At 38.5% G+C, this 10,911-nt stretch overlaps 1 protein-coding gene across 1 annotated transcript; it reads left to right on the plus strand.

Annotated features, from left to right (window-relative positions):
* Positions 1 to 784: 784 nt before the first annotated feature.
* Positions 785 to 8,874, plus strand: hapln3 (hyaluronan and proteoglycan link protein 3). The gene is made up of 5 exons (XM_051690177.1): positions 785 to 892; positions 1,338 to 1,502; positions 3,956 to 4,327; positions 5,391 to 5,693; positions 7,704 to 8,874. The coding sequence occupies exons 2-5, from the start codon at positions 1,382 to 1,384 to the stop codon at positions 7,988 to 7,990; spliced, it is 1,083 nt and encodes a 360-aa protein (XP_051546137.1). The 5' UTR covers positions 785 to 892; positions 1,338 to 1,381; the 3' UTR covers positions 7,991 to 8,874.
* Positions 8,875 to 10,911: the final 2,037 nt, after the last annotated feature.

The raw sequence follows: 10,911 nt of genomic DNA on the forward strand, positions 1-10,911 counted from the left end.
TTGTGTTCAGTAGAAGAAAGAAAGTCATACACATCTGGGATGACATGAGGGTGAGTAAATTATGAGAACATTTTCATTTTTGGGTGAACTATCCCTTGGCCCCATTCACATCCATTGTAAGTGCCTCACTGTAACTCAGCTTTCTACTTTTTATTTGTATTTTTTTATTTATTTATTTTTTTTAATAAAAGGAGGGTCGAAATAAATCTTTGAGGCAATCAGTATTATGCCACAAATACTTTCAATTGAGTTTAACTTGTATTGAACCCGGAATATTCCATTAACGATAAGCTTATGGCATTTAATAAATGTTATAGGCTTGTTTACCTAGAAGATAAACTTCTATAACACTACGTGCATTGGGAATTTAAAAAAACATAGGTATGTTTTTAGGCTACCAACTGTGTTATTAGGCCGAACAACCTTTTGAGACCATTAAGAATAGCTTTTTTTTTATGTGACAAACCCAGTCAATTGAGACATGGTTAGAGTATAAGCGACACTAGCTGGCACAAAGAAAACAAGCTCCAGTTTCAGTTTTGGGAAATGATCAACGCACTTTATGTTGTAAATTATACAGTGCTGATGGACGGGAGCCCTCGCCTGCTTTGTAGAGACTCCACAATTATTATTGTTCGCGAGCCGGAGAACTTCAAAAGAGATGCCTGGGTGACGTCACCTCACAATGCCACAATACAGAGAGAGAGAGAGTGTGTGTGTGTGTGTGTGTGTGAGAGAGAGAGAGAGAGAGAGAGAGAGAGAGAGAGAGAGAGAGAGAGAGAGAGAGAGAGAGAGAGAGAGAGAGAGAGAGCGCGCGCTATTATACTTCACATCGGACGATGAACAGAGTAGTTGTAGCAAAAGGAGCCTGAAAACAAAGTATTTTACAGTGGTAAGTTCTACAAAAAAAAAAAAAATATATATATATATATATATATATATATATATATATATATATATATATTTTACGGAATATTCATGTTAGTTTCTTTGGATGTCTTGAGCTAAAATTGACTCATTAACGTACATGAAATTTTTACAATATCTCTTAGTTTTACGTCTGTCGTTGTAGACTAACTACTTTTGTCACTGTCTTTGAATGTTTATCACACACTGTGCTCCTTTGTTCTAGCTTTTTTGTTGTTGTCAATCGTTTCTGCTATATTGAGTCTATCGCAAGCTGTAAGCAGTGTCCAATATTGTCAAAGCGCGAGCTAGGAAAAATGAACAAAGAAAGCAGGCATTAAAAGTGTTAAACTGTTAATATATTGTCCGTTAGACAATCTTCGCAACTCATCGCTGATTCTTTCACATCTTGGGTTGTCTTCTAATTCAAGGAGTCTGTTGAAGAGCTGTGGGAAACGGCAAGAAGACCGTGAACATGTGGATTTTACGCCACCTGCTGGTATTTCTTACGCACCTTTTCCTCGGGAGCTTTGCAGATCGGTTCTCCAATGGCTATTACTATCAAGACATAGTAAATGGAAATGACAATGGGGAGAGTATGTTTATTTATTATGGATTGCTCTGAACTATTTAAAGGTGCTGTGAGCGATTTTTTTTATTTTATGGAATGGTATGCAGAAAATGTTCCTTCTGCCTGAAAGATATCACTGAAACAAGTGTCCTGAGATATCTCACAGGTCTCTGTGACAACACAAGACTGTGTAAACAAACAAAAATGTGACCGCGGGCCGTGGTCAGCTGAGGGCACTATTGTGCTACTGTTGTGTTTGACAACTGTGAGAAGACGCACTGGGTCCCAACGGTATCTTTGGAGGGCGGGGTTTTGAAAAGAGGAGGCGTGTCTAATTTAACGGCTCAGTCTTGTGGAAGTTCCAGAACGGCTAAAATCGCTTACAGCATCTTGAATGGGTGTCCTCATTAATACAAAATGTTTGCACCGTTGCTAAATTTGATCATGGTGATCATGGGCTCTGCCAAAATACTGCAGTTAGGGGCCATTCACAACAAAGGAGTTTTTAAATGTTAAAACGTTAACAAGAGTTTTAACAAGATTTAGGAGTTTTAAAATGTTCTGCTCAATAGACTAATCCTATTGTTTACGAAAATGTCTGTGCTTGTGCAGTAGGTGGTGGCAGAAAGCCGATAGATTGTTGTGTTATATTTTAAAGATTAGACGATTTAAATGAAAGTACAACACAAAACCATCACAAATACACAAATATTCTTAGCTATACAATTTTTATAATGAAATGAGTTAATAAGATACCTGTAATAATGTTCACTTTATATGTTTGCTGCAAAGCCGTGAGTTGAAATGATCTCCTCAGTCCAGTCAGCTCTGTTGATGGCTTGAAGCCACAGCCATCTACAAGAACCCTAGAAATAATTTTTCAACAGAATCTGACAAAAGTTTACTGTTTGTGGACGGTTTCTGCCTCCACTTTCGTGTGTGGCGTAAGTGGTGACGTTGCCAAAGGACTGGTCTGTTCGTGGCGCTACGTCTAGCTTTTTTTTAGCGCAAACTAAAAGCATGTTTACACCAAATCCGTGACAATTTTGTGAGAAAAACTTCCAACGGAAGGTCTATTCACACTGAGTCCGTAAAAAATTCAAGAAAATTTTTTGAAGAGTATATAATCTATGTTTTTTATGCAAGTGAGATGAGTAAAGAGCACTCTTGGATATTTATTTGCACATGTATTTTGCTACGAGTGTATTCCAAACGTACTTTCAAAGCCAACTTCTTGTTTTATAATGTCTGGATTAATGCCTGGGTAATATAACACCAGGTACAGTGATATAAATACACGTGTGATAATTATAAAATATGATACATAACATTAAAATAATATAAAAGAAAACACTGCTCACAGTCTTTGTTTAAATTATTGCAGTACTTTGTTATATTATCCTTGCAATAAAAATATCAGTGTGATTTTGCAATTCATTTGTCTACAGTAAAATATTGTATGTAAAGAGTCTTTTTATGGGATTTGTCGGACCCAGTATGAATAGCGCCATAGGAATGCACTGTTCCTGTTCAAAAGCTCATTCGGAAAGAACAATCGCACCAAAAAAAACTGACTTGGCCTTACCTGATTTTTTCTTCAGGCTGCGATGAAAACTGACTGACCAATGAGAAAAGAGCTTTTTGTCATTTTCCCAGAGTTCTGCAGCTGCTCAATCCAGCGCGTTGGTGGCACTAATTAACAGGCAAACATAAACCCGGTCTATTTTTGAAAGTCTACTTATGGTGTTTTGACTGCTATTTTTATTGCAGTGGTAACAAAGTATTGCAATAATTTAAATATAAAAAAGACAGTGAGCCAGTGTTTTATTTTAGGCCTATATTATTTTACTATTATGCATTATATGTTATAATATTCCTGTTATTCTTAATGTACGTTATTCCATGTGTTTTTATATCACTGTACCTTGTGTTATATTATCCAGACATTATAAAAAGAGAAGCTGGCATCGATAGTCCATTTGCAAAATACATGTGCAAATAACTATCCAACAGCTCTCTTTACTCATCTAACTCGCATAAGAAAAAACACAGATTATACAGGTATACTCCTCAAAATGCATCAACACAATGGAAAGAACGTAATGAAACAGTTATGCCAAATTAGGTAAATAAATGCTTTAACAGCATTTACTATATTAATCTCTAACATCTGAAGGTGCAAGCAGGAGACTGGTATAAATGTTTATAGAACAGCAACAGCCACCTACTGTACAGGGGTGAAATAATTTTTTGTTTAATTTTTTACCCACTCAGTGTGAATAGACCTTTCGTTGGAAGTTTGTCTCACCAAATCGTCACAGATTTGGTGTGAACAGGCCTTATGACGTGTTCGATGTGAAAGGCCCCTTATTGTTACAACCGCTAACCTGATATGAGCCACACTGTAATGTAAATAAATAAATATTGTTTGGCAGTAGTTTTTAAGTGTGTAATGCTTTTTTTGCTGTTTTGATTCAGTGTATTACCACAGGATCCGTCTTCATGTTGAATCTCCTCAATCTCTGGTGTCAGCTGTTCAGGGGAGTAATGTCACACTACCCTGTTATTACCGCTATGAGCCCAAGCTCAGTGCACCCCGCAGAGCACGGGTCAAGTGGTTCTGGATGCCCATAAACGGTGAAGGACAGGAGCGTGACGTCATGGTGGCCATTGGTCCACGTCACCGGAGTTATGGCGATTTCAAAGGACGCGTGCGCCTCCGCCGAGGAGCTCCAGGCGACGCGTCGCTGGTCATCAACCCAATACAGTCTGATGATACTGGTCGCTATCGGTGTGAAATTATTGATGGTTTAGAGGACGAGAGCGTTACTGTGCAACTTAAGTTTCGAGGTGCATCATAGATTGACTCCTATCTGCAATTTAATGTTTGTAGTGTTGTATTTGAACGAAACACATGATTTTTTCCCCCCCAAACCACTTGAGCGCAAGCCATGCCCTTATTGAAAATGTGTGTGTGGGGGGGGGGGGGGTGCTGCTGTAGTAAAGACACCTCCACTTAAATCTTTGCACTCTTAAAGGCACCTCCGCTTAAAAGGGCACCTTTATATTTGTGAACGAAAGGGGCAGGTGCTTGCGCCCTTGTAGCCCCCATTCTGTGCATGTCAATGCTCACCCTCATGCCATCCCAGATGTATATGACTTTCTTTCTTCTGCAGAACACAAACAAAGATTTTTAGAAGAATATCTCAACTCTGTAGGTCCATACATTCTGAAAGTGAAAGTAGAGATTTATAGTAAAAAAGGTTTTAAATATTGATCTGTTTCTCTCCCAAGATACAACCAATATAAAACATGCAAACGATTGTATCTTGTAATGGTAAACTCTTATTTTAATTCAATAACTCCCTTCAACAAGTGTTTTTATTGAAAATATTCAAATATTGTCTTAGACACCTGGGGGCCTTAAGCCGCCTTTTTACTAGGTGCGTTTCATTCAGAAGTGATCATCCCTATGCACTATTCCCTTCGAAGTCTTTACCATCCACTGTAAGAGCTTTTTTCTTGTTAAATTATTCTGTTTGCATACCCACTGAAGGACAAATTACTGCCAATACTTTTGGAGGGAAGTATTATGGGTTGCCCAGTGCTTAACAACGAAAATAATGATTTAATAATTATAAAGTAATTATTTCAGACCTAATTATTCATAACAGGCCACTCTACAGAAATAGTATTTAAAGAATAAAGTTTTAGAAGTTTTTTTTTTTTTTGTGATAATTATCACCTCGTGCTCATACATTCTGGTCGCAAAAGTTGAAATAAGCTCAAACCACTACCCTAAATTGTAACCTGATCTTTTGAATCTTTTTATGTTTTTCTTTTTTTACAAATATTGCTGTGATTACAGTACAGTTTTTTGAGTAGTTGTGCACTGTGCTCCTCTCATCCACAGGTGTGGTGTTCCCCTATTACTCCCATAGGGGGCGCTATCTCATGAACTTCCATGAGGCTTACGAGGCATGTGAGAAGCAGGATTCACATCTGGCCACCTTTGAGCAGCTCTTCGCTGCCTGGGAGGAAGGGCTTGACTGGTGTAATGCTGGGTGGCTCGCTGATGGGACAGCACAATACCCTGTCTCAGTGCCACGTGAGGCTTGTGGAGGTACTGATCTGGCCCCTGGTGTACGGAGCTATGGTGTTCGAGACAAAAGTCTGGACCGATTTGATGCCTTCTGCTTCACTTCCTCCATTAGAGGTAAAACTACATGAAAGACTTCGGTTTGTTGGTTTTTACTTCATGCATGTGTACGGTAGCCAACTGGTAGGTAGCTGTGCAGTATGTAAGCCTCACTTCCCTGGCCTCAAGAGGCGCACTAGCGACTGATGTTAGAGGCTGTAGCCTTTAGTCTCTTCCTTAGTGCGCCCGCCTCCCACCGGAGACGCTGGTTCGAATCCCGCCCGGAGCGGGCTGAGCAGGACCGGTTACAGTGGTGCCATGACCTGGATGGGAGTGAGGTTCAGGGGGGTGAGTGTAACAGTAGCCAGCTGGTAGGTAGCTGTGCAGTATGTAAACTTCACTTCTCTGGCCTCTAGAGGCACACTAGAGGCTATAGCTTTTAGCCTCCTTGTTAGCACACCCACCTCCCATACCGGAGACGCCAGTTCAAGTCCCATTCAGAGCGGGTTGAGTTGGACCGGTTACACATGTATGCAAAGTGTATATTTATTTTAATTTACTGTAGAAATTAAATTTTTATATGATTATGCTGGCAAGTGCAGTTTTTCTCCATATACTGTATATTATTTCCAGCGTTGAATCATTTAAACAGTATAACTTCATCTAATCTTAGCATACTCTGGTGGGTTTCCATGGAACCATTCCTGACAAACATTTAGAATTGCCCAATACTCAGTTCAGGATACATGTGGCTGCAATTGTTCATTTGGAAAATGTTCTTATGTTTCCTTATTCACTGTTTCGAAATTTGCGATTGTTAGTTGAAGTTGACAAGTTGAGTGAACCTGCCAACAAGGATCAGTTAGAAAATGGTCTTCTTTCCTGATTTAATCAGTCATGCATATGTTGCCTAGCTTATCCTTCATATGTCAGTCGTGTTTTGTTTTTGCTGTCAGTCTTGGGTCAATTTTTTGCAATCTTTGTAAGATGAGGTCATATTGTCTTAAATTCATCAAATATAATGTGACAATTTATCTTAGGGATCTAAGCCACCATTATGAATTTATGTTGCACAGTTCTCCAAGTAAAGGGATAGTTCACCCAAAAATGAAAATTCTCTCTTACTCACCCTCATACCATCCCAGATGTTATCTCTCTTTCTACTGCAGAACACAAACAAAGATTTTTAGAAAAATATTTCAGCTCTGTAGCTCCATACAGTGCAAGTGAATGGTGACCAAACTTTGAAGCTCCAAAAAGCACAAAAGCAGCATAAAAGTATTCCATAAAACTCTAGTGGTTTAATCCATGGCTGTGTCTCATTTTGAATGCTGTGTTAAGTAGGATGCGTCCTTTGTAGGTAGCGGTATAAAGAGCATCCTCAACTTCGAATTAAGTTAATTTAAACGAGGCGACCTTCGAAGGACAAACAGAAACAGAATGTATCATGGTTGCTATGACAAATGATGAGAGAATTTTCATTTTTTGGTGAACTATTCCTTTAAGTTATATCACATAAGGGGTCATTCACACCGAATGCATCCTTACGATAAAAAACTAGATAGCCACGAATAACCAGGAGTAGAGCAGAACACAAGTATCTCGAGACATGTTTTTGTTTTTAACAGTTGAAGTTCTTTTTAACTTAAAACCGTATCTAAAAAAATATGGCACTCCTGTGCGAGAGGCTGAATAAACAGCAAGATGTGATAGAACGGTCAAATACGCCTATTTAGTGCATGTTTACATAGGAAAACAATAAAAAAAACATCTTGAACAGCCCCTAACACTGCTTTTGTACAGCAGCTCTATAAACAAGATGTCAGTTTCGAGTAGCTTAAATTTTAGACACAATAATGCCAGTTATTTTGTCTGTTTTTCCTCTGCTAATGAAAATAGTTTCAAGCAAAGCCAAAGCAGGATCAACTGTTAACATCACAAACAAAGACAAGTGGAAAGATACAAACAGTGAAGCGCTCCAGTGCTGTTACGAAATATCAGTACTCTTAGAATGCTGCTTGTCCAATCAGATTAGAGGACCAGAACAAACTGTACTACAACGATCATTAAATGTCTTTTTTTAACCAGGTGAGGTCTACTTACTGCAGGATTCTATCAAACTGAATTTCACAGAAGCAGTGGAGGCATGTCAGAATGATGGAGGTCATATTGCTAAAGTTGGCCAGTTATATGCAGCCTGGAGGTTTGTCGGATTGGACCAGTGTGATGCTGGTTGGTTAGCCGATGGGAGTGTACGTTACCCAATCATCAATCCCAGGATAAACTGCGGTCCATCAGAACCAGGAGTCCGCAGCTTTGGCTTCCCTCCTAAGCATTTAAAACATGGCGTGTACTGCTACAAAGTCCGCTGGTAAAAGTACACCAATTCATTTTGAAGCTGAAGTGTGTAAGTTTTTTATATTTTTTTTATTAATATTGCTTAATATGCAGAGACAACTATAAGTAACCATTGGTATGTTTATAACCTGAAAAGTGTAAACACTGGCTCTGTAGTCCTATCAAAACATTGCTCTGTTTATTTGAGCATCCCAACCAGCCCGACACAACAACAGTGGCTCAACCAGTGGCGTGAGTTTGGGGCAAGACTCTCTGTTTGTCCGACTGATGGAAAAACATTATTTTGGCAATTCTATTTGATGATTCTAGTCACCAATACACACTTCAGCTTTAAATGTGCAAGGACTTCTTACAGTTCTGTGAAAAACAGTGGATAATACACTACTGATATTCAAATGTTCAGAATGTTTTTTTATTTTTTTTAAAAAATTTTTATTGTGAATTAACAAGTAATTTGCAATGTCCTGGAACTGATCAGAGATGTTCTTCTGTGTCCCAAAATTACATTCCTTCTGCTCATTTGGGTATTTACACTTTAAAATGTAAAAAATGAAGGTTGAGAGTGAGTGATGGATCAAGCAAATTGTATTTGTGCTACCATTTTTTATATTGCATTTATAGTTCAATGGTTTTTTTAAATAATTTTCTATCCATAATAAAGGGTTTAGGGCTGCATTGGGTGGTTGGGCATTCCTCAAATACTTAAGTGATCTTCTCTTCCATGGCAGAATGATTCAGTTACAGTATGTAGCATTCTAATGCAAATAATCAGTTGTTAATGCTATCTCCTGGTATCAAATTTATATGCATGAATGCTTTCTATTTTGCTTTAAAAGTCATCATCCAAAAATTACATATTTCCTGTCAATAAATTGTTTCTTTTCCAATAACTGTTCTGTATGGGTTTCTCAAGCTATTTTTAAATGATCAGACCACCCATTAAATCAGACAGACAGTGCCTTTTTGTGTTTTGAAACAAGCCAGCTTTGTTCCTCCTGTATGACATGCAGGAAGTTTCTTTTTTGAACAGCAGGGGGCTCCCTAATCTGCTGTCGACGGATCAGAGAGGTGAAATGGGACACTGTCCAAGAGCTCCCCCTCATCCTTCAGTTTAACTGGTGTAACTGAGTTTCTGATTAGCATTGAACCGGACATGGGAGGGGGTAGGCTTATGCCCTCTTTTTCCAAGCCTTTTTACAGGACAAACAGAAATGCTTATAACTGCATGGTTCCCCTTGGTGTCCAAGATGTGCCCTATTTACACCTATGCTTCCCAATCATTGAAGGAAGGCGGGGGAGGAGAAGCAAATTAAAAGCCAGCAGTGTTCCTCAGCCTGGCTTTTTCACTGAGCTAGCTGCACATAAAGATGCACAGTGTTTGAAAAGGCCCAGGCAATGCAACAGAGGTGTATTCATCATCATTCAGGTTTTCCTTTTTCCCTTGAGAAAATTTTATGAATTAGAGACTGTATGTTCACCATATTAATTGCTGAGGTGTAAGATGTTGAGTAATGCTGTGGATGTCCTACTTTGCCCCTTTTCTCAAAAAAGGCCTACATGCCTTCTACTTTGCATGCAGTACATCTATCCATCCGTCCATCCATCCACACAAAATATTTAAACTACATAGAATACTGTATCTGCACTTTTATAAACTATAGTTTTTTAAAGTGAAACTACAGGACCATTTAATGTGAACTAGTGAAGATGGTAAAAATTTTAAAAAACTTACAAGAAATGGTGTCCAATTACCGGACATAAAATCTACACTTTCCATTATACAGATGCATTAAGGTTTAATCTTATATCTTGATGCTGATTTTAAAAAGTTCATGGACCCTTTTTTTGCATGCCATACTATATATAAAATGCTAAAAGGGATAGTTCATCCAAAAATGAAAATTCTCTCATCATTTACTCACAGCCATGTCATCCCAGATGTGTATGACTTTCTTTCTTCAGCAGAACACAAGCAAAGATTTTTAGAAGAATTTCTCAGCTCCGTATGTCCATACAATGCAAATGAATGGTGACCAGAACTCCAAAAGCTCCAAAAAGCACATAAAGGCAGCATAAAAGTATTCCATAAGACTCCAGTGGTTTAATCCATGTCTTCAGAAGTGATCCAGTTGGTTTTGGTTGAGAACAGACCAAATTGCAACTCCTTTTTCACTGTTCCTCTTGCCATTGCAGTCTCTAGGCACGATCATGATTTCAAGCTCGTTTACACTTCCTAGTGTTTGATGCATGCGCAGAGTGCAAGATGGCGCTATAGGAAGTGTAATTGAACTTGAAATCATGAGTGCCAAGGAGACTGCTGTCAAGATGTACAGTTATAAAGGAGTTAAATTTTGGTCTGTTCTCACCCAAAACCAAATGGTTCACTTCAGAAGACATGTATTAAACCACTGGAGTTGTATGAATTACTTTTTTGCTGTCTTTGTGATTTTTGGAGCTTCAAAGGCCTGATCACCATTCACTTGCATTGTATGAACCTACAGAGCTGAAATATTCTTCTAAAAATCTTCATTTGTGTTCTGCAGAAGAAAGTTATACACCTCTTTCTCTCTCTCTAGAGTCTACTTAATGACCAGGCTCTGGTATTAGGAGGAAATCGCCTTTATTCACACACATTTAGTCTGTTTATTTCAGAGTTTCAGGGGCACTAGGACAGATACGAGCTCAGTGATAAAGAGCAAAATGAATAAGTTGGATGTTGCTGAGAATGGATACAACAGAGAGCAATTCCAGTTGTTTTTCCTCACTGGATTCACCTTATGCGCCAGAGAAACTAGCACGCAGCCATCTTGAAAATGTTGTCTTGGAACTTCCGTTCTAGCGGTTCTATGTAGATATCTATGGTGTTGATGTCAAAGTGTAATTAGCTAGCGAAGTTGATTTACAGGTTATAGAGTTGTCATAAGCTAACATGAGTATT

This window comes from Myxocyprinus asiaticus, chromosome 46 (assembly GCF_019703515.2).
Source record: "Myxocyprinus asiaticus isolate MX2 ecotype Aquarium Trade chromosome 46, UBuf_Myxa_2, whole genome shotgun sequence".
In the NCBI taxonomy this organism is placed as follows: Eukaryota; Metazoa; Chordata; class Actinopteri; order Cypriniformes; family Catostomidae; genus Myxocyprinus; species Myxocyprinus asiaticus.